At 42.2% G+C, this 25,013-nt stretch overlaps 1 protein-coding gene across 1 annotated transcript in view; it reads right to left on the bottom strand.

Moving 5' to 3' along the window:
- Positions 1-23,887, bottom strand: part of prom1a (prominin 1a) — a 77,888-nt gene extending 54,001 nt beyond the window's left edge. The window contains exon 1 of the mRNA XM_070962004.1: positions 23,331-23,887. Within this exon, the coding sequence (XP_070818105.1) occupies positions 23,331-23,559 (229 nt within the window). The 5' untranslated portion in view covers positions 23,560-23,887. The remainder of the gene's footprint in view (positions 1-23,330) is intronic.
- Positions 23,888-25,013: the final 1,126 nt, after the last annotated feature.

Below are 25,013 nucleotides of genomic sequence, written 5' to 3'. Positions count from 1 at the left end.
ATTGTGATATTAGACTTAGTATGGTGAGATTTGATGAGAGCTTTCAGTATTGATCAGAGGGCTGATAGATTTTGATAATCAGTATCACAGACACATTTTGATTGGTGCTCAGAAAGGATTGAGGTTCAGTGCTCAGCCCTACAACCATAAGAAAATGTATTTTTTTGATAAAGTGTTTCATCATGTAACTGATATTTGCTCTCATAATGTTCTCTATGAAAAAAATATGTTTTCCAAGTAAGACTGCATCTTACTGAAGTAATTGTGATTTTCGCAGTTTTGGACTTCCAGTAGACGTGACATGCATACTCGGTATGGACACATCTCCGTCTTCACATTTAATAAAGCACAGATTTCCACCACAGAAAGAGAATATCTGCTGTGCATCTGCAGTAATACAGCTGGCAGGAGGTCAAGTATGATGGTGATGGTGTTGTTATTCGGTGATGTTTGTGTTTTTGAATCCTTCCGTTATTTGTTGTAATTCTTTTACAACTCCGCAACTTTTTTTCTCCTTTTGACAGCTGTTACAGAGTGGGGTGGGGACAGGGAACCTTCTGTTATGAGACAGTCTGTGTAACCAGTAGGACATCCTGTGGTTGTTATTGAGGCAGAGCTACTGAGATGACTGACCTTTCTCAAGGCTAAGCTGAGGCTCAAACAGCATAAACTATTCAGGAATATCATATAACGGACAGTCTATGAAAAGCCAATAACCTTGTCCCTTTGGGAAAGTACAGCCTTTTTCAAATAAATGTCATACAAAACAACTGACAATGAAGCTGCCTGATGGTGGTGAGACAAGTGCTAAAGGGCATACGAAGCACTTTCCCACTATAGTACTGAAAAGAAAATACATTTGCACTGAACCTAAGTTTTTTTCCACTTCTTTGCCAGCTGTCATGGGGACAAAAAATGCTCTGTCTCTGCTCCCTTTTATCAACAATATTGTGACTTTGACATTGACGTTCTCAATATTCTTGCCTGTAATGTTGGAAACCTTCTATTTGAGCCTTATCTGACATCACTTGATTTATCAGATTACACAAGGCTTTATAGAACCTTTTCACATTTACAGTGTTTTTGTGGGAAATGTAAGATTTCCAGAGTGCATAAATCTTGAAAATCACAGTCTTATTTCCTTAAAAAAAAAAAAAACAAACACGTCACCTCCTCTGGCTATAGAGTTGAGGTGTTGCGTGTTCATGCTGTGCAGCTCTGCACTGTTCAGACAACAATATGATTTCCCGGAGAAGCATCTTTCCATTTATTGAGCTGTTTCAGACTAAGAGCATATTTATTAATCATCACCACACCCTCAAATCTATATTCAACATCACCCAGCCCTTTTGTATTCGATGCCGCTCCATCTACATGAGCCAAAATAGCAGGCATGCTTGGAGACATCCTTGGAGTCTTTTTGCCTAAGATTTATCATTCTTCACTTGTCACTGCGCTTGCATGATTAAAATAAAGCCCATAATCTTATCAATGTTAGTATCAATAGTTATTACGATCAACTATTTAATGGGGGCAGCATGGTGGCGCAGCAGGTAATGCGCGTGCCTCACAGCAAGAAGGTTGCCGGTTCGATCCCCGGGCGGGGCCTTTCTGTGCGAAGTTTGCATGTTCTTCCCGTGCATGCGTGGTCTCTCTCCGGGTACCTCATTAGGTTAATTGGTGACTCTAAAATTGCCCCTACGTGTAAGTGTGAATGGTTGTTTGTCTTGTATGTTGCCCTGCGATCAACTGGCGACTGGTTCAGGGTGTGCCCCTCCTCTCGCCCGTTGAGAGCTGGGATAGGCTCCAGCCCCCCCGCAACTCCGAAAGGGATAGGCGGTATAGAAGATGGATGGATGAACTATTTAATGGCTAGACTACCATGCACAGTATTACTGACCATATTTTTCTTTACTGTCATTTCTTGTCTTACATTAGATGGTCTATATGCCGACATATCTGCAATAAGCTAATATCAACTGATATATTGGATTCTTGGATTCTGATTTATTGATCTACCTTTATCTTTTAGTGTTTATTGATCACTGTGCAATAGTTAAAACATCTCCCAGGTATACTGCAGAAACTGGAAAGTTTGTGGAGTAAAGCTTGACAGAGGAGACCGAAAGCAATTCACAGATAATGCTGCTGTGAATTGCAGACATGCACTTGCTGCAAGACGCTGTTCACGCTGCTGGTGTCAGAATTGAAGCTTATTTCACATCCTGAGTTGCTCTGCATAAGGACATAAGCTAAACAGCTAAAATGGAAAAGCAGAACGTGTAAGTAAGGAAGAGACAGAAGGAAAGACTGCCAGAGGGAAACAAAAAGATCTGGAACAGGCTGAGACAGATGGACAAAGAAAAACAGCAGAGAGGAGTTGAGGAGGTATAAAGAGATAGTGTGAATACTAATAGAGAAGTGGAAGGATAGAGAGAGAGAGAGATGGATCCATACACGGGTGAAATTAGATACATAGACGATAGGAAGGTGGATAGGTGGAAAGATTTAAAGATAAAGAGATAAAGTAGGTGTCATGGAAACTAAGGTTTTCATGCTCTTTGACTGGCTGTGCAGTACTTACTGATGGCGTTGTGGCCAGCAGAACCTGCATGAACTGCTCAGAGAAAAAAAAGGGGGTGGGATCCAATCAGCTTGCTCCAAAAGCCACCAGCCGAATCAACAAAACTCTAATATTCTCCCTACTAAGCCCCGGCAGTAGTCTGTGACAACACCCGTCGCTAAAAGGCTTATTAGAAAAATAAATAAATAAGTAAGCCTGGCCATGAGATACACTTCCACACCACAAAACTTCATTCAGCCCTGCTTTGCTTGTAAGGCGTGCGGTGCAACAAAGCAGACAGCCAGTTGGGGATTTTTCCTGAACAGAGGCACGCTGTTGCCAAGTACGTGGATTCTCCCTCACAAAGTTATCTGAGGACACACACACAAACAGCAGAGAGCTCCACGTTAAGAATTAAATTCAGCAGGGGTTGTAACGCTAATACAGACAGGGAACTCTGCTTGGCCTTTCCGTCACTTGAGTGACATAAGCCAGGATTTTTGCTGGCACTTTGAGTTTGTATGCTCCTGTGTAATAACTTGTGAGTTTTTCAGTTAAATACATTTTATTTGAAGCTGCTATAATCAATAATTTTACATTAACAATAGATCAAATGACTGCACGCATGTGAAAGTGGTCTGACTCTGCAGTTTCCCTCAGCTCTACAGAGCATTTTAGCCAGAGATGGGCTGCAAAAGAAAAATGGACCTGGATGTTTTTTACTCGAACCCCCGCCTGACACTTGAACCAGCACCACCAGTGTCTTCAGGCTCACGGGGCTCAGATGATTAATTGAACGACGGCAAATGAATAATTTGTTATTTTAAAACATTTTGCTGCATCAGCCTTCAACCTCTTCTCTCTCTGCTTTTCAGCACCTCCTTCACATTTTTTCTCTTTTTCTTTGGAGGCAAAGGAGGCAAATATTTCCCTCAGAGGTGGGTGAAGAGCAAAACAGAGCTAAAAGGAGAACGAATATGAATTTGCATTCATCAGGTGGACAAAAAACGTCCTAAATGAATGTTAATGTTGCTCTGTATCTGCTGGATGTTTAGATGCTTAGAGCTGGTGGCTCGCTACATCCGCAATTACAGCACGTTTCTGCTGCTCCCAAGTTGCCAAAGTCAATAAATGCAGGTTAAAAATCATGAAACCATTGATACTGATAGTATGCCTATACAACAAAGCCTTATTTTTACGGTATATTTAATGCAGAGTTCAGGCAGGTCTTTTTTTAGCAAAAACAAGAAGCAGAACCAGGAGAAAAAGAAAAGTTTGCCAGCGAAGGAAACTCACGTTTCATAGATAGAAAAATCAAGAAAAGCACCACGTACACTGATTTGCTGGTAATCCAAAGTGCAGTGCAAAATCAAAACAGCTCAGAGACCAAAATGATGATAAGAATGAAACAGAAGATTTCCACCATAATAACTGCGTATGCCAGGACAATATGTTTTGCTTGTGAGACATTTTGGGACCCAGGATAGTGTTTGACACCCTCAGGAGGTGCCATCGGGCCTCAGGCTGTGAGCAGACACAAGGCTTTTCTCAAGGTGACGCTGTGAATATCTTGTAACAGGAGGGGCTAAAAGCATGCGAGGAGCATTTCTTCATCCTTGTTGCTATGCAACAAAACAGCTTTCAGTATTTTTAGATAATGGCTTTGGCATTTTTGTGTTTACTCGAAAAGTCTTTCAAAGTGGAAGCAGACAAGAAAGAGAGAGAGAAGATAATTATGCAATAAAAGTCTTTAGTCTGATTTATATCCACTATTTTACATTGACATGGTTCACCAGCGATACAGACTGAGCTCCACTGCATCTCTCAGCTTAAAGGCTCTCCACTGAGGAGCTCCTCTCCACTTGCAGCTATCCAATCAGCTCACCGTGCAGGAAGTGATGATGTGTAAATGTTTAAGAGGCCCTTTATCTCATTTCTCTCATGTGCAGCACATGTTAAGTTAACATACAGTACAGCTGGATCTCACTGACTTTACTTTCTCCCTCTTACTCTCTTTACTTTGTATTGCGTCCAGAACACACGGCACACAGTTGGCTGACGTGTACCTGGAAATATCTGACAGGAGTAGGTAGACTCCAAAAACCCATCTGTGTGATTGCAGCCCAAATCTAATCTAACACATCCTCCACACTGACGTCTCTGCCTTCCATTTCCTGTTTTTCCTGTTTTCACACACCCAGGACCAGAGACCCCTCCACCGGGTTGCAAGATAAATCTGAGAGCCAGTAACATGATGAACAGGATAAGGGACAAACAGAGAGAGAGAGAGAAAAAAAGTGATTTTTCTCTATTTTTTAACTTTGTCCTAACCTTTACTTTTTTACGTTGTACTTCTCTAGGCCTCTAAAAATGAATAAAATGAATCAACCCAAGAAGGGCAATCCCTCTTTGGCTGATCTGTTCATAAGTCATAGACATGTGAAACATACCACAGCAGCTCAGCTTTACTAAGAATGTGTCATAAATATTGAAATATGGCTGTGAAAAGGTTGTGTGGACGATCATTTGGTGGGTTTTTCTGCACTCGCTACAAGGTGAGATCAGATCCTGTTCTGGTAAATGTCTTCCAGTAAATGTGAGCACACCATTGACTTGACATTTAACTGAAATGTTTCTGATAAAGGAGAACAAGTGTGTGTGTATGTGTGTGAGCTGACTGTTTGTATCAGAGCTCACTTCCCATGAGCTTGGTGTAAAAACACCTCTGCACAGGGTAAACACTCTGTTACCATAGAGTCTGTAACTATGGAGAGAGAATCAGGCTTAACTTTACACAGCCGAAAAACAGGTAAAGACACACACATGCATACACGCACACATGCGCACACGCACGCACCTTTCCAAAGCTACAGGTTGGGAAGTTATTCCATATAAAACTATTAATCTTTAACCTCATTGACTTGGTAGCAATGCTCCAACCAATGACATCTGCAGAATTAAAGTGAATTGAGGGGATGAAAGAGAGGAGTCCCTCCTTCTTCGGTACCCACGATGGTGCAACCAATAAAAAACGTATTAGTCGGTCTTGACGGCTTAACCTGCCACGAGAGCGTCATTCCTCACGTTTCAATTAAAAGAAAATATTCCTGTGGTTTTATTCATGGCCTGTTGTTAGCCGTTGATGTTAGCGTGTCGAGCAAATGAGGAGCCGTGTGAATTTTTTTCATCAGTATGCATACAGTGAGTGTATATGTGTGGGTGTACGGAGAGCACATTACAGTCCTTTACATGTAAACAGCTGAGTCTCTTGGCTACATACAGTATACAGCTGGAGCCAGATGAGCATGGGTAAGACACGCACACACTAAAATAACTAACATCCACATCTCTTATTCTCCCATAAACTCAGCAGAAACATGCATGTTGAAATATTGCACTTGTACTATAAATACTACCCTGTCTGCACATTTAGTATGTTAATAAAGTTGACAGCCTCCCTTCAAGTGGAAATCACACTGATGGGTAGAAATGCATGCCAGACGAGTTGCACGTACACAGACTCACATGCAAACACTCACAGATAAAAATAAATCTGGGCAACATGGCAGCAGAGTCTAATGAAGAGTGTTATATTGCACAGGGACTTTGTGCAATCTCGTCCACTGACTTTGAGAAATGGCAATAAGAATCTTGTCCGCTGGGACTCTGAATGATACATATGAAGTTGGCTGATACGCCTGTGGAGAAACATACAGTCTACTGTGTGTCGTACTGTGTAGGCTTCTGTTGTACTGTGTTTATTATACTCGTATAGCAGCAAATAAGATCATTAATATTCTGCAGATGGCTGCCCGTAACACTACAACAAAGACTTTAATGCGTTAGGTAAAACTAAAAAGTGATGCTCTGATCTTTACTGACATTTTTATATGCTTTTTCAGGTTCCAGGCTGCTCTGTGTTGATTTACTGAAAGATTTAAAGAGCCGCAGAGTCTTTGGGGGGCGAGCCTCATGACTGGACAATCACCCGGCTTTCCCAGGTAAATGATTCATCGACATGCATACACACTCTTCTGTGCTATGCATTCTGCCGAGTTATTTGAAGTTATTCTGTGGACTATGTTTAAATTAACCGATGGGCATCTTAGTTGCAGTTCTGTTTGTCATGTCACATCAAAAATGTATCATCTGTTTTTCATTAGTACCTCAATATGCTTCAAACAAAGTCGCTGTCAGACTGTCAAACATCTTCTGAAACCCCCTCCCTCCACACATTTGGGATGTTGAAATTGAGGAGGCTGCGTGCGACAATTTTTCTAACTTTCTTAAAGCGACATTCTGACATTCACACCCACTTCACACAGCAGTTTTGCGAGAAAGTTAAAAGTATCTGAACTTCTCTCTCAGGCTCTCTGTTTTCATTCTCCACAATCACTTTCGTCACTTGTCGTGTGTAAAACCAAGCGAAACGCCCCGAATGCCTTCAAGGAGGGAACATTCAAAAGTGTGCGCCCTTATCCCCATTTGTATGATTCATAATGTCAAAACTGCAAAAACAAACAAACAGCACAGAGCTCTTCAAGAGAGATCAGGGAGCCAATGTGATGCACCCGGGAGGAGGTTTTGACAGCAGGATTTTCTGACAGGTATAAATACATTTGCCTTTGGATGACACATCGTACAAACTAATTTGTGTAAGCATACTGAACCTTTTCCGCCCCTGTATGAGCCACTTGGACCGGACAGTTTGACTGGTGTTCTTTGATTACATCTAAAAGCCAACAACCACAGCAAACTCAAGAACTTGAACTAGTTCGATGTTTTGACATTGTACTGCTGGAATAAATGAGATAAACCTACACAGACATATTGCCTTGCAGCTTGTGAGGAAACCCTGAAGCTTGTGCAGAAATGTATGATGGCAGTGACAGAAGTTAAGATGATTGGCGAACAACTTTAGTTCTAATAGTAATTTCATTTGTTTCTTTATTTTAATGTGAAATGTTGTATATCTACCTAAAAGGAGTGAGGCATCCAATAAGATTTTTTCTAAGCTGTGTTGCTCAGCCAAACACCAAATAGTTTTGAATTCTAACTGCTTAATCGTGATCTCCTTGCTACAAGCCTGCTACTCTAACCTTTAGGCTAAGTAGTCATTTGAGAGGCCAGGGATAAAAGGACAAGTGGTCTGCAGTGCAGTCTGGTCAGCATGTTGACCGCTGAACAGACAGCCAAGAGGATTGGCTCTGCAGCCTGGCCCAGGTAAACGCTGTCCCAGATTACCATCAGCTAATCAAGGCTGAAGCCGTGCTGCGAAGGTGGCAATGACAGACAGGAACCAATCAGAGGAGACAATGTAACATGTATTGTTTGGGGCAGAGCCACCTCAGGGGGACTTCATAAAAAAAACCCCATCATGTTCATTTTAGTGATTTAGCTGATGTTATAATCCAGACATAATAGCATTGTGCATAATGTAGGACTTTTGTCTTACATGTATGTTGATGGACACACATCTTCAGTCAACCGTCCTGCAGTGTCAGAGTCATGTTCATCAGTCACTCATATGAGGGAGTACAGAGGGCTGATGTGAACATCATGTATTCATATATTTAACATTGGGCATTTTCAGTTTGCCTTCTGTCAAACTAACTCCTTAATGTGTGGTTAATGATGATGATGATGATGATGATGCTGTCTTTCGCATTGTGTGGCTATATCAGGGGTGTGTCGGTGAGCAAGCTGCTTTGATGTCCAGAATGCTGTGATGAATCTTAAAAATACACTCAGTGTCAGACACAAGAAACTGCACCGTCATGATCGGTGCAAGTTGCACCGGGAGATTAAAACAAAAAGTTGAAACACTAAAGTTAACTTTAACAAGCGCAGCTTAAGCAGCTACTTTCAAATGCATGCAATCACAGCTTTAGCACAGCTGTAGCTCTGACACACGAACTCTCTCACCCGGTGAACAGCAATTAACGGTAGGTCATGACTGCTTGGCTGAAAAAGTAAAGTATTGACACTGAAAGGCAGCACTGGTATTGATAAACTCCTGTGCTGTCCTGTCCTACACTTCATGTGATGAAGTCAACCTGTGTTGGCTGGGATTGATCTCAAACCACTTCAGATAAATGCAACTTTTCTAGATTGAGCATACTCGACACACAGCTCGTCATTGCAGGCCGAAAAAGCCTCTCTGAGTTGCGACACAGCCATGTTCCCGTGACACATCCTACTCAGGGGAACTGTCTCTGCACCACTGAGCGAAGGCCACAAGCATCTCGTGAAGTGGTGTGACGAGGAGCAGCGCCGAGGCTAAACAGCACGTCGGAGAGGAAGGCCGTTTAGAGTAGTCATCTCCGGCGTTGGCAGGTTGACCCCTTACCGCCACACATCTGCAATTACAACTCACCATGTCCCCGGAGTCGACTCGTAGCTGGCATCAGCGCACCCACCAATGAAGCGGAACAAGGGGACAGAGAATGCATGACTTGCTATTCATTCAGCAGGACTGAGCCGCTCGCGTCGCCTCGCTCTCGCCTCTCCTGCTTGGCTACCCAGGCCTGACCCAAATATGACGTCCCCGAATGAGACGTGGCTTTAGTAGCACCCGGGGAAGTGGCAGCTCTTATTCCAACGCACTCCCTCTATTTATTTCTTCCCCCTTCCCTTTTTTCCTTTCTGGTTTCTTTAAGTAAGCCGACATCTTGTCAGCCTTCCTTGCTCCGGTGATCTTTTGATTTTCGTCTCTACCTGTTCACCCCATCTGACTTTGCCACATTTTTCACCTGCTCTGTCAGATAGCTGGGAGCTTAAGCTGATGGTGGCATTATAATATTACCTTGAAATGTCTCAAACGTTCAACTTATCTTAATGCCATAGCTTTTATCTCCCCTTACTTAGGCTGCTAATATGCCAGCCCCAAGTGAAGCAAGCCTTCTAAATGAGATGGATCACTTTCCTCTCAGAATCCAGGAGCTGCCTGTTCAGTCTATTGATCTACTTTATTCGGGTCCCCATTAAGTGGTTGCTAGTCTCGCTGGGGTCTATACAAAACAAGAACTATAAAAAGTAGACAATCAGAGTCACGTGATGTCACAGAAAAGCACAAAACAAGCCAAATACAAAGATCAGAAAACAAGTGAACTGACTTTACGCATGAGACTGCAAGCAGTAGCAACCCACAGGGGAAACAAAAACAAAACCGTCACACACCTGTGGCACCGAAAAATACACAAAAACAAACCAAAAGGATCCAAGAACAGCAACAATGAAATAACAATCTAGGCGAGACAGTTCATGCTGACTGAACGAGGGCCTGTTGTTAATCTCTCAGATGCTGCCTGCGAGCATCTTCCAGGCAGAACTGCGTCTGTAACAGTTCCCATCATGCAATATGTTTGTGGACTACTACTACTACCAGCTGACCAGTACTCCCAACATATAACAACATATACCCATGACAGAAACCAGTGTATGCTAGCTCATCATTCAGTAAGTGTGGAGCACCATTCCACATGAATAATGGAAGACTTGATTTAAAGTTAGCCCCCACAGTTAGCCACGATCGTTGTTTGTGCACCATCAATCATATCAGAAGATGGAGCATAAGTACAACATTTAATTGAAACAGCAAAGCCCTTTCCCATCTTGGAAAAAATATAATCAATCTGGTCAGACAAAAACAGTAAATTATCTAATTTAAGACCCATCAATCTGTTTTTAGTGACCTGCTCAACTGATATCCCTACATCTTCCCCTTTGTACTTAAAGAACACACGCCAGCACTGAGACTCAGTGAATGGCCTTTCACTGTGAAATGTGGTCAGTGTGTCAGCAACACGTTGCGATGGAGGCATTCAGGGCCACTCGAATTCAACAGTTTGTATTGTCTACATAAAACTTAACCACAGCTGTATCAATGAAAGAGGCACCTCTCATTATAAATGCGTTTCTTTGAAGCACTAGTAATTTGAAAATCCTTCACAGCCAAACACCTCATAACTACAGCACCAACAAGATTAATACACAAAAGGTGAAAGCAAATTAAGCTGTCAGAGCTGGGGGGGGGGGCAGTCTCTGAGTGTGTAACACAGCTCATCTCGAGTTCGCGTTTGAAGGAAAAGTGCACATTTACTGTAGAAATGGGAAAGTACAACAGAGCAAACGGTTGTGCTGGCAGAATTTGGAGGCAGTGAGTAATCAGCATCTGCCATGCCGGCATAATTTCATTTGAAGATTTCCATTTGAGGCAGTATTCTTCAAACTTTTAAGTGGAATTTGCACATCAATGTATTTTTTTTGTTCTTAAACACAGATTAGTTTGCGCTTCCCTTTAAAATGTTTGTATATTAAAGTGAGTGACTTGTAAGGCGACATTGTTTTTAATTAATATACTACTTTTAATGCCAATTCAGGCAGATTATTAAAAAAATTGTATGAGTTGCCAGCAATCATAGTTCATACATTTCAGCAGCCTGAAATAGCCATCGAGTTAAACTGTCAGCATATTCTTGAGCAAATACAGTTGGGTTCAGACTGAATACAGGCTGAAGAAAAGAAAAGGGCACCATCATTAATAGTAGCAACAGACTGATGATTTTGAAGGTCCATCAGAGGCCAGCATGCGACACAGCCGTCAACAGTGTTATACAGATGGATTTTACAACTCTGGAAAATTCTCGTGGCAGAAATCTTTAATCTTTTGCTGCACTGTTTGTTTTAGATAAGAAAGCAGTAGAATGCGTCAACGTTACAAGTCCTTTGCGTTGGCGCCCCACTATGTCGAGGCAGTGTGTTTCGGCAGTGTTTGTCTGTGTGAGTGTAGCTCGAGAAAGGTAGTGAGGTCGAGGCTCTCGCTGAGGGACTCCAAGTCGCACAGATCTTGACACATGCACTGTTGTGACAGAGATCTGACCTGACTCTTTGATTGTCTCACTGCTAAGCATGCCTTCAGTGCCATGTCACTCATAAACATTTGATGATCCCATAAACAATAAAAGTATCATAAGTGGTAATACATGTACACAGAGACATAATAACTTAATGGACTGTAATGGCTCAATAAAACTTCAATAGATTTAACAGAGCCATAATTTAGATTGAATCCTCAGTTTGCTGCTGATTTGAATGTAAACTGTTCTTGATCCTTGTCCTCAAACTTTAATTCGCCCAGGGAAATAAGGTATTTTCAGGAAGGTCTTCTCGTACGTGCATAGAGTTAAGACTTGACATGTTTATGCTGCTTAAAAAGTTGGAGGTGAGGTTGCTGGTTTCTGCCTCTTCAAAACATCTTTCCATGATGTGTTGATGTTTATCCGCGGCCTGTTTCAAGATGTGTCTCCTCCATTAAATCAGTTCAGTTTCAATTTGGTAACATCGTGCCCATTTTAGGAAACAGCCAGGTGGTCTTCGAAAGTGTCGCATACAACCCTGATTCCAAAAAAGTTGGTTGCTGTGTAAATCATAAATAAGAGAGAATGTGATAATTAGCTAATTCCTTTTGGCAATTCATGTTTGATCTCATCAACTTGTAAATATCTGCTTATTCTGAATATGCTGCAGCAACATGTTTCAATTAATTTGGGACAGGAGCAACTAAAGACTGGGAAAGATGTGGAATGCTCCAAAAACACCTGTTTTTCAGGTAAACAGGTTCATTGGTAACAGGTGATAGTATCATGATTGGGTATGAAAGGGGCATCCCTGATCCATCCAACACATGATTCAGTAAATTACTACATGGTGTCAGGAACAACACAGTTTGTTTTCAAATGATTGCATTCTGTTTTTATTTACGTTATTCACTGCCTCCCAACTTTATATGATTGAATAATCATTTTGAAATGAAGCTGTTCATTTCTGACTGGCCGCCCTGCCTGGCTGGCTGAGCCTTCAGAAAGTCTAATCCCAGATTTGTGGATCCATTTCAAGAGTAACAACATGTAGTTAAAGGCTATTTTGATATCTTTTCACTGGACCGGAGCTGCAGGCGAGGAATTAAAGTGCTGTACAATGTTTCATTTTGTACTCTGATTATGCAGCGTGATCTCCTCTCACAAAGCTGGGGCATCGTCAATGTAAAAGGAGCCGGTGTGACGAGAGTGTTAGCAGTTTGTTTCTTTGACCTCCTCCTCTCGGGTGGAAATGAAAAGCACATTTCTCTCCTTTAACGACCAACGACCAAATGCAGCACAGTGTCACAGGCTTTCATGAGAAGACCATTGATTGTGAAACACGATACTACGGATAATGGGGGGATTTTGTTCCTCCAACACAAAAGGTTTATGTGACGATAACACAAATTGACCTGCCAGTGTTGGACACATGAAATGGTTACTGAACCGTTTGGCTGCAAATAATGATTATTTTCATTATCTATTAATCGCCTTTTTTGACCTGTCGATTATTTAGATTATATAATGTCAGAAAATAGTGAAAAAGTAAATTCACAATGATATAAAACAGAGACAGTAAACTAGGGCATAATCATGCATTTTTAAGTGGTGTCATGTCCTCCCCAGTGATGAGAAATACCAGTCTGCCCCCCCCCCATACAATAGAAGATATGTTAAATATGTTCCTTCTTTGGCTAGCAGCCCGCCACATTATCGTTAGCTGTTTTCTGAGGTCTCCGTCTTTTTGTGGGTTACTTGCTTCACTAAAAGATAAAAAGAGTCTGTAACTGCTACCCCAGCGTTCACATCGAACAGGAAGCAAGTGGCGAAGATTGAGGGAGAGATGTCCAAGAGATTTAGAAATGTAATGTGTATCCTGAGGATTTATGAATCTACTTCAAAAATATACAGAGATGAGGAAACAAGAGAGGCAAAACAACTGGAGTCCCTGGTGAGTTTCTTACAAGAGATCATTTCCACCAGGAAAGAAAAAAACAAAATTATGACATCTGAAGACATTGTATTTGGATATATCTTTTCATACCAGTCAGAGGTTGAGTCTGTCACATGAACACACAGATGTATTACGTACAGTCGGTACAACAGGATGTTTGGGCAAATAAAAACAACAAAATCTGCTTTGTGTTCCGTCTGAAAACTCAGATTTGCCTTTTCAATTTCAGAATTGCATGCGCCATGTAATCCCACTGAGGTGCTGACATCCTTTTAACCTTTAGTGCGTAGCACACTTTATCTGCAGTTGAGTTTCAGGAAATTTCTTGAGATTATCCTGTTGCCAAATGCAAAGACATTATTTTTGAATCTTCAGCTAGCTCTTATCAGAGGCCAGCAGTGTACGATTTAATACCAGCAGTGTGAATGTGTAGAACTGTTTGAATGATAAGTAGAGCGCTGGAGTGTAGAGTTCAGCCAGCGTTCCTTGGATAAAGATTTGTTTTCTTCTTTGAAGAAGAAGAAGAAGAAGTTCAGCACATGTGCATTATGATAAATAATAATGTGAGTATACCATCGCACCAACATGCACCTAATCATAAACTAAGTGTAAACTTGTGAATGGCATGCTGGTTGTGTGTGTATTCACCTGCGATGGTCGCCCTGGCTCTGTGCTGCACTGACACGCTGCCTCTGGCAGTCAGCTGGCATTATGCTGCAGGCGCGTAAGGCTGTGCCTATGTGTGTCCTGAAGCGTCCTGGTGCTGGCGGCCATCACTGTCAGTGCAGTGACATGACTGCATGTGACAGCATAAAAACACTGCAGAGGAACCTTATACATCACTTTCTCTCATGCAGATGCTACTACAGTGTGACTGTGTCGAGCACAGGATCTTGCAGGGATGCTTATTTATACCAGGCTGATTTTCTTTGATTGAAAAAACTGCAGAATTTATTGGAAAAGAATATGATTTGTGAAACATACAGATCATTATAATATCTGTTTAGTTAGATGTTTAGATAACTAGATGATATCAACCTGTCAAGTCATGCTTTAATGAATCTTCCCACAATCACATTTGATCTTGTTTAGTAACAGATGGAAGCTGAGAAAACTCTAAAATATTGAGGACATGAATGCCTTCCTCACATCCAGACATGTTTATGCTCACGGCCTCGAGGCAGCCATCCAATCCAACAGAAGAATGGAAAAGTAACAGCGCGGTCCCATTTTCACTGTGTCAGAGTCTGTGGATGTCACATAGACTACGGTAAGGAGTTTCCATCAAAGTGTTTTTGAGCAAATATTGTGATACGGAAGAAAACGGGACAAAATCCATCAACGTTTGATAACAGGGTACCCGCGGGTTATTAAAAGTTTTAAAAAGGCATTGAATTCAGTTTTCCAGGATTAGAGGTATTAAAAGTATTAAATTAGCTATTGTAAGTCTTGAATTTTTTCACCGAGGTCTTAATTTTCAAGAACATCTCAGCGCAACCTAAATTCTATCTAATATCCATGACAAGGATTTAAAAAAAAAAAAAAAAAATCCATGACGAAGATGACGCATAACGTTTAGTATGTTTACGCTTCGTTGCACTGCGAACAATGGGAAATGCACCTTTCGCGTGCCATCATAAGCTACATCATAACGGCTAAACAGCACAGCCGAAATGGAGAGTCCATCATCTGCATCAGGGTCGGGGATACGTCCATTCGTTGGTGGAACTAAAACACTACAGGCAGAGGTATTGTGGGTCCTGAAGACGATCACAGACCACCACTCATACACCTCAAATGAGTGCACCGGTGACCTGTTTCGGCTGATGTTCCCCGACTCCACGATAGCATCAACATTCTTCTGTGGCAGTAATAAAACGGCGTACATCGCCAAGTTTGGGCTCGCTCCTTTCATCGTCGAAGAAATGACCAAAGAAGTAAACAGCTCGGATGCCTTCGTCGTCATGTTCGATGAAAGTTTGAACAAAACAACAAAGTCAAAACAGTTGGACCTGCATGTGAGGTATTGGAGCGGCGACCAAGTCACATCAAGATACTTCGGGTCGCAGTTTATGGGTCATGCGAAGGCGGTGGACCTGCTTAAGCATTTCAAAGTCAGTTGCCCATTTCTCCAATTAAAATGTATTAGATGCAATAATGTATTTCTGTACGGTTTGCCTTTTCAATTAATGTAAATTTCGCTGTTTTAACTTAGGGAGCTAGCCATGTTCACTTGCCTTTGAAGTGCACTCGCCCTAGCTGTAGTCAGCTAGCTGTGCCGTGATGGGCTGCATGGATAGCTCTATACCAGAGCCATATTAGATAGAGATCATACACCACCACCCTCGGATACACAACACGCGTTGACTCTTGTCTATTGGAACGAGTGCGGGGGTAACACTGATTTGATTTGAATAACATGGCATGGTAATGCGTAGCGGCTACGCGTGGGCCTTGTTTTTAATATGTCCATGTAGGACTTGTCCTTAATAATAAAGACATTTAAATTTGGAGTGCCTTAGTCAGAGAATTTTTTTCTCATTTTTGACTCTGGATGTACAATACCTTGGACAATCTACAAACTAATTGTAAATAGTAATTGAGGTTAAATTTGATGTTCAGTGATTTATTTATTGAATATGGTTCAATATTATTTAAATAATGGGTGCGACAAAGGTATTAAATTTCACTAAAATTTCATTAAAAAAGGTCTTAAAAGTCTTAAATTTAGGTTTAACAATCCTGAGGGGACCCTGGATAATTAATGGGCAACTAGATTATGGAATATGCATCAGCAGTGTTTTAATATAATTAATTAATAGCACAACTGTTGCTTTTTCATTAAATATAGCAGGCCGTTCCCAAAGCAGTGAGTCAGAGGGAGCATTTTAAATAATGATTACAATATCTTTAACTATTTTTTTTTTTTAGTTTCGACTTGGTACCAAACCACGTCAAAAAAAACGTAGCCTCCTCTGGGCTCTGAAAAACTTAGGGAGCACCCCCTCCACAGAATACCCTGTAGCATTGTAGCTTGTAGCATTGTAGCAGCTAATTTTATCGCATAACTTGCAACCATCAAAACAGCCAAAGCAAAACTGGAACTTCTGGATTTGTTTCCAAAACCTCATTCAAACTCCCACCGACATTTCTAACAAGGCAGATATCTAAAAATCCAGCTTTGGATCATGAACTAATTCAACAGTTTGTCGTGTGGTTCACTCCATATGTCTAGAGAAAGATGATACTTTTTTGTTGTAAAGAAACTAATACTCATGTTTATGCAATACGTCTGTTTTTAGTGGCATTAAATGAGCACTTTTTCACCCAAGTCCCAGACCACCACAAATTAAATGTCACCATTTGAATAATAATCGAGTCCATGAGTCGAGGGTCCACAGTTAGGTCAGACCCAATCTTTGTCTGCTCTGTAATAACGGAGTTAGACACAGAATACTGAGCAGTGTGGATGATTTGGACAGCAGAGATTACAGCCAAAAGCTTGAAATATTATGGATGAGTGTCACTACTTTTAAAATTTCATGAAAGCTGTAGTTTGTTTCTATGCAAATTCATTTAGAAGTTATTGTTTAACTTTGTTAAAATCACTATGGTTTCAACTTTTAACGGTACGTGCTGTAGTAAACCTCTGACTCTGACTGAACCAGCAGAATATCCCATCATAAGGTGACCCGTACTGTGATGTGCCCCATCCTGCCAAATGTTGCAATACTGAAGAATCAGTCAATTCATGACAAAAGCGAACACCAGCTCACCATTTCGGCACACGTATTTCTGGAAGTCACTGGCGCATCTACTTGTTTTTGATATCATGAATGAAGAAATGATTCAGATCTGCCAAATATTATGATTGCAAATTTAAACCCTTTTGGGGGATCATCACAGCATCTAAGGATAATCTCCACAGATGTGCCCGCTGCTGAAGAAATCCCTAATTAGGAAAATGTTTGCAAGTGGCAAGAAAAATGCTGAAAAATAATGACTTAGTTTCCCTCTGACGCGGTATGAACGTCCTCAACTGAATGATTTGTCTTTGCAGTCACCACAGAAATGTTAAGGTGCAGGGTCAGCAACAGACTGGCACTCACACTCTTATTAAGTTGCTCAAGGACACTTCAGCAGGGCAGATGCTTTCTGTCATGGGGCTCAAACCCCGACCTTCCAGTTTGAAGGACACTCTCTTTAATCACTTAACAGCTATGCAGCAGGGTAACGGTGCCTGCAGCAGATACCAGTCCTGCACATGCTTCAGATGACCTGTGGGCACACTCCAAATTCATTATCTATCACCGGATTTTAATTTAGGCTTTTTGGTGCACTTAAATTGAACCCTGGGGAGTTGATGGGCTTAGCTGTGTTCAAGGTTAAAACACCACAATCAAACTAAAGTGAAATCCGCACAAACTTTCCCTCATCCGCATAAAAGTGCTCTTATTTTGCTACCAGGCAGCCTCCAAAAGGAACACGTGACCAAGACTACCCTGCTTGTAAAACCACTTGTTATTTAATCATTTATGAAGAGCCGCCTGCTACATCACATTCAGTGTGATGCAGTTTTGTGTTTATACTAGAACAGTAAGCTGGTTTACTGAACAGTGTTTTGAAACTTAAAAAACACACAGCTGAAGACACACAATCTCACCAGTTCTTGACACTTCAGCTGTAATACGCCGAGTGCAGTCTAATCCATTCACAGTGATTTGCCATGTTTGTAATATGGTTTTTGTTTAGTTTAATGGGCTGTAATAATGTTAATAGGCTTTTGGAGAAGATTAGAAGCAAAATTATGATATCATGTCCTTATTTGGTGAACTACAGTATGTGAGTATAAACACTAATTAGTGTAATTGTTTAGGATACACGTGAGTCTTGGATGAGCCACTCTGCAGTGTCATCCATGCTGTGAAAATAAGAGAGAGCCTGCATTACAAAGAGTTTGAAAAATGTGGGAAGTCTAAAGATACAGTCAGACAAGTATTAACCCCTCCCTCCTCCCGATCACCTCCACTGAAGTCCAAACTACGGATAAAGTCATTTTCAGCAGCTCTGACAGACTCTCAGACCAGAGTTCACCTTTGTGATGTGCTTGTTTGGCCAATAGAAGCGAGTGGAGGAGTTATTATTTTAGCTTAATTTCTCAGCATATTTAATGCGTTATCACATGACATAAATGCAGCCGTTTACACCCAGTACAGCCACTGAGCTGCACCACTGGGGCTGCTGGTGCTGCTGTTTCACTTTCCTCCACCTCACAAGCCAGTTTCTCTGACCTTTAAGCCACCACTGCTCTTTGCAGCTTTACCCAAACTAGATGTTTTGTCAGCGTTTAACCTTTCAGCTTGTCTCTGGCAAACCTCCCAACTTTGTGGAAGTGTGTAGATTTAGCTGCTAGGAACATTAGCAACAACTCAGGCTTGTTACATGTCAGATTTCACCTTATGCTGGTAATAAACCATCTAGAAGACAGAAAACCAAAGACAGCAGAAAAACCACTTGAGGTCAAAGTGCAAAGACTGAATTAAAACTAAATATTCAAATTTGTTGACCCTTGCTCACCACTATAGTTGAGATTTATCAGCATTTAACCTTAAAGAGTCTCCTGCTTTGTTGATATTTCTTCCTCCGAACATGAAGGACATTAAACCTGAATGCCTTCTGCTTTATAGTTCCAGTAAATCTCTGATGCGCCTCACGAAGCGCTTCGATCTCTGCTTTGTCCTTGGTCTTTTGAAGTGTTTCTCTTTCTTTCATGTCTGCGTGTCCTTCACTGAACACCAAAGTCTCTTTACGCCTCTGTGCTGTGAAAACATACTCTGGACTCCCTTTTGATGAGTATTAAATAAACATGGCCTGAGATCATACAGTATAACCTCAGCTGTACGAATCTGCTTTGCTGATTGTGCCACAGTATTTTGCCTCACATCACACTGACGCTGTGAGACACACGCAAGCCGGCGAGGTGAACCAAAACTCGCCGGCCGTGATCGCTGCCGATGGGTTTCCCTGGCAACAGTCACTTCCCTTGAATTAAAGCCAGATCTTCACCAGGCCCCTGTTATCTGAATTCCACCTAGGCGTGGTTTCTTGAACAGAGGAAATATAGACGCTAATGAGAAAACACTTTCCTACAGGGATCTGCCGCATGACGGCGGCTGGCATCATCTCCCCAGCCGCGCTCACCCACAGCCGTGAAATGATACTGTTAAAACTGCAGAAGGAGCTTAACGCACCTCTTATTCTCAAGTGACGGCTGACTTACACCAAGATTAATTAAAAGACTTGGAAAAACGAGAGACCTGCAATATGTTACATTTACTGTTTTTATTAATTAGATGGGGAGAGTAGGGGATGAAAATAAATGGCTTCTGATGTGTGTCCACCTACAGCCATGCTTTCTGGTGAAGTTCCTTGAGGAAAACGCTGTTTACTGACTCCCTGCACGTCAAACTGGACCGCAGCATCAGAAAAATGCCTCCGAATCTAAAGCCCTTGCTCCATGTGAAATGTTTGTGTGCATTAGTATGACTGCAGCAAAAGATATTAAAAAACTCACACAACCACAGCTGCAGTGTCAGACCAGCTGTCTCACTCCTTATATTTACTACTTTGATCCATACCAACTGCATGGATGAATAAATGAATGTCCAGCAAAACATAAACAGTAATTAAAAGATGCTTGGTTTCTGTCAGAGTTTAGAAGTTAGGCAGCACAAGTCTCTACCTAAGAGATTTACTTGAAGGGGGGCAGGGGGATGGGGGGGATGTTCCTCACACTCATGATGGTTAATTAAGGCTTCAACAGCAAAAATACATTTTAAAACCCATCAGTGATGCAGCCTGAGCGAGAACAGAAAACATTCATCTTCCCTCATATCATTAAACTTTTCAACTCTTGGTGCTGCGCTGCTGCAAGGTGCCAACCATCGCTCCAGCTCTGTCTGGAAATGCCTCATCATGTTGGAATAAAGCCGCAGTGAAGATTTAAGTCAAATGCACCAGTGTCCGAATGATAAAAAGCACATCAGCGGCTTGATGAAGCCGGCAAAGTTACGTCTGTCATGTCTGAAAAGGGTTTCTGATCCTGTGCATTGGCCTCATATTGGCATGCATTAGCTGTGTTTTGATGAGAGTGTGAGTAGGTGGGAGGGAGGGAGTGAGAAAGGGAGGGAGGTGAGGTTTCCACACTGCAGCGAGAAGCCGTTAGAAAATGTTAGAGAGAATATGTCACTGTTCATTTGCCTCGTGTGGGTGTCAGTGATAGACATTTGTTGCTTCTTTGCTAATAACGCCTCCTACGAGCTCGGAGCCAGCGCGCCGTTGGACGCAGAGAATGAGCGTGTCAGTCGACCGCATCAAACATTCAGGAGATTATAAAGACTCTGTACAACGTAAAATGTCACGCGGTGATTGTGGAAGACGTGATGATGGGGTGTCGCTAATTACACAGAAACATAATGTTCATCTGTCAGAGTCGTTTCAAGGCTGAGACCAATACATCAGGCTGACATCGACTGTTCAGTGAGTACTGACTATAGAGCATTTTCCTTTTCCCCAGAGGCTGAGCTTTCCATCCAGGTAGCTTTAGTGATGCTGCACGCTCAGATTTACAGATACAGTATGCAGCTCATGCTGAACACTTCTCTCAGTAGAATTTCTAGTTTTTGAGGTATTTTTTTTTTAGCTTTCACTCATATTACATGATCTTTATTAGAATATGTCTGCTCAGTTTTCATGGACCTTTTGACACACAATCTCTGAAGCTTTTATGATTTTCCCCAAAGCATTTTTAAGACTTCTTGACTCTCTTGACCTAAAGTTAAGTATCAGAGTTGGGGTTTTTTTTTTTTTAGTATTTTTGGCACTAAAAGCTTTTGTTAGGAGGGAAAGATGCAACAAAGGTCCCTGGCTGACGTGGTTCATGGTCGGCCCCCTTACTCTTAAGAAACATGGTGTCCAATTCATGTCAGTTTTAACCTTGAAAATAGTAGTTTGACAAAGTATCCCTGATTCGTCCGGGTTGAAGAGTTTAGTAAGCAAACAGACCTCGACTTGATGGTTTTTCTTAAAAAGAAAAACAGTCTGCGAAAGTGCTGCAGTTTGAATTAAACTGAGCTGGTAAGAGGACCAAGGACCCCCATTTTTCACAGTTTTCTGATGCTGTATGGACTAAATGATGATGAACATGACCAGAAATCAACCTCAGTAGCTGTAATATCACAACAATGCAGACATCACTGTGAACTGGCTGTCTCTGTACAAATACCAGGATCCGCTCACAGTCAGATCTGTGTATTCGTGTCGCTGTGCTTAGAAAGAGACGCCGCTGAGTCTGAATGCCGTTTTGTGTTTTTGGGTGAACTGTCCCCTTGAAGAATATGCGATTTGAAAACAAGATGAACAACACTTGTGAAGAAGGACAGTTTTTGCAGCTTTTTCCCTGGAGCACTCAGTGATTAATTTTTTAAATGTCTGCTGGAAGAAGACTAATGCCGTGGCTTACCACAGGCTGAAGTGAAGAGACACCCACATCCACACAAAGCTCCACTCTGACATCTACGCTGCCAGTCACAAACTGCTGGAGTGGAAACCACTCTGCTTTCTTTTCTTTATTTTGTCTCACAGATTTAAATGCAACTCAAGAGTTATGTTTTGCAACAAACTGCACAGTGCAGAGGGGCTTCCTGCAACATGCCAACCAGCCAGTGTCCATCAAAACACACCTGACAGGTCGCTTGATTTGTGCCACACAGCCATGCATGCACTGCTGCTATTAATAAGCAAATGGCCTTTGCTTACGTCACCAAGACTCTGATGAACCCAAAAATAAGAATGAATTCCTCAGGGCCTTGTAGTCAAAGGAAAGACAAAACAACAGCCGTGCAGAAGCATGTCCAAGCGTTTGTGTGCTGAACTATTGTGTACAGACCAACAATTTCCACATGATTTCCGTTCTCCGTCTCGCATCGTTTGGTGGGTGCACCCATGAATGAACTGACAACTTCACTGAGCAGCGGTCTGCTCCATGGGATTAGACCATGAGCCCCCGAGTGCTGGTGACAAACTGGAAACTAAAAGGCCAACAACATATGGCGCAGGGGCTTATGGGATTACCCAATTAACAAGGTGAGTCAGAGAGCTGCTAATCTGCAAAATGTTCCGATGGAGTACATGCAGACAGACTCTGACGCATGGAGGGGAGGCATCTTTTGAGCATCCACGACCCAATTAAACACACACACCTCATGTGTGTATGCTTAAGCAGTCAGCTGTAATTGTATTACATGTAGAGCCACGCGCAGAGGCTTTTTGGGTGCTCAACAAACATTCAGTCACTCAGGCAAAAAACTGCGCGTGTAAACCGGCCACTGGGCACGAGATGCTGTCAACAGGGGGCTCGTTAATTTTCATTATCTTGACATAAAATGCGCCGCAGTCAGAAGCGCCACCTTAAAGTGCGTCCGTCAGCTCTGCGCGCAAATCAAAACGCGCGCGGCACGCAGGAACGTGACGCGCAAACGGACTACAAATTCGCGAGTGGACACCTACTCATGCGACGAGACAGAGGACAAACAGCTTTCTCTGCATGCACAGTTCAGGCGCAGTGGAAAAGTGTCAGCTGGGAGAGGACCAGTAAAAAAAAAAAAAAAAAAAAAAAACAGGTCTGAGCTGATCTGGAGTTCGTGATATTCATGAAAGCAACCGGATCCGAACAGGATCCACTCTCACTGCTCTCAGTGATGAATCCTACATGGCGAATAGCCTACAGTAACAGTTAATAACAAGTTCATGCAGTCAGACCCGTTCAATGTCTCCTAAGTGATCATTCCCCACAGCATTCCCTAGAAATGTAACACTGATCTATGAATGCGTCCTTAGCGGGTCCCTGTGGTGTCCTGTATGTTACGCTGTGAGACTGGATGAGGACGCTCACCTTGTGGAAAAGCGTTGGGTTGCACGACATAGAGGAAAGCGTGCACCATGTGGAACAGGATCCCTATCGGTCCCGGTTCGTAATGGGCCAGTGTCTCGTAAACTCCCGCAGGCACATAACCGAAATCCAACTTTCCCGGGGGTGGGAGTCTCCGCGGCTCCGTCTCTTGCTGGAGTTCGCCGGACGCCAGAAGCACCCACAGCAGCAGGAGGGTCCCGGTCTTCCACATCGCGCTCAGACCCCGACTGGCCGTCAGATGGGGTTAAATAGGTCACCTAAAGAGCAGTGTGCACTAGAATATGACTGAGGATTCTTACCGTCCTTATCTAAGCGGGAGGGAGATATCAGGGGAAGGGGCGAGAGTAGATGTCAAAAGTGTCCAGATGGATGGACCGCGGCTTTTTAAGTCCTGCTGCCCGCGGAGAGACTCGTCCTGAGCATGGTTCCCCCCGTTCTGAGGCTCCTGGCGCACGCAAGCCGGGTGATCTTCTCCCCCCGTCTCTGGTCTTCGATGCGTTCGCTCCCACCGAGATGAGCGCGCCTGTCGCTTCCACTCCAGCATCTGTGCGCACGGGGATGCGCTGCGTCGCGGGAGCGGGCGGGGGTGCGCGCCTCCGTCACATCTACACAGGGAGGACTGGTCCAGGGGGGAGCGCTCCTCCTGCCGGGGAGAGGAGGATGGAGAAAAAGAGAAGCAACATTTCAGTAAATCGGAGGTTTCGAAATGGTCTGTTTGGTCTGCGAGGTAACACTTGTGACGACCTTTAATATGAGATAAATTTGGAGGAAAATAGGCAGTGGTGGATTGGAATAAAGTACATTTACTTAATTACTGTACTTTTGCAGGCTACAGTTTGGAAGTACATGCAAATAATGGTGAATTTCTGTACATCAGTCACAATAGTACTCTGTAAAAGACTCAAGAAGTTCTCAAGTAAAAGTATGAAAATATAATTGTGCAGACAGTGGCCTCTTTCAGAGTGTAGTTTCATCATACAGTATATTTGGAAGTATCATTGGTGCATTAACGTGTGAGCAGCATTTTAATGTTGTAGCCAAGATGAAGCCAGTAATAATTGAACATGCTGTTAGAATTTTAATCTGTGAAAATGTTTTGTATTTTAATAAACGTTTTAATAAACGTCTAAACGTTGCAGAGTAGCTACAGCTGTCAGATTAACGTAGCCCAATAAAAACTGGTTCATACAGACCTGGATCAGCTACTGAAATACACTAATACAGATACTTTATCATAGATTTAAGTGGCCAACAGTAGGTTAGTTAAAGTTAGCACCACCTTCACCATCAGTGCACCAGTCAGATATGACCCGTATGACATGACATGTTATAACTCACATCGTGAGTACTGATGTTTGTAATTGAAACATTTTGGCGAGAAATGTATTTTTACACTGTAGTTTTCCAACTTTTACTTGGAGAAAAGAATTAAACAACTCATTGAGAATACAAAGAAATTATAAGTTGATTTAAAATTTCATGATGCCTGGAAGTTATGAAGGGCAAAACAAATTAGACCAAATGTTTCATGAAAATATGATGATAAAATATCCATATTTTGAACTCGGTCTGAATGATGGAACGTTTATTTGGTTACTTCTGACAGTTTTTCTTTAGGCTGCTACATAAACATAAGAAACATACAAAAGTCACCTTTATTTCAAA

The sequence above is a fragment of the Chaetodon trifascialis genome, chromosome 5 (assembly GCF_039877785.1).
Source record: "Chaetodon trifascialis isolate fChaTrf1 chromosome 5, fChaTrf1.hap1, whole genome shotgun sequence".
Lineage (NCBI taxonomy): Eukaryota > Metazoa > Chordata > Actinopteri > Chaetodontiformes > Chaetodontidae > Chaetodon > Chaetodon trifascialis.
The sequence above is the reverse complement of the archived record's forward strand: the minus strand, read 5'-3'. Positions and strand labels throughout refer to the sequence as shown.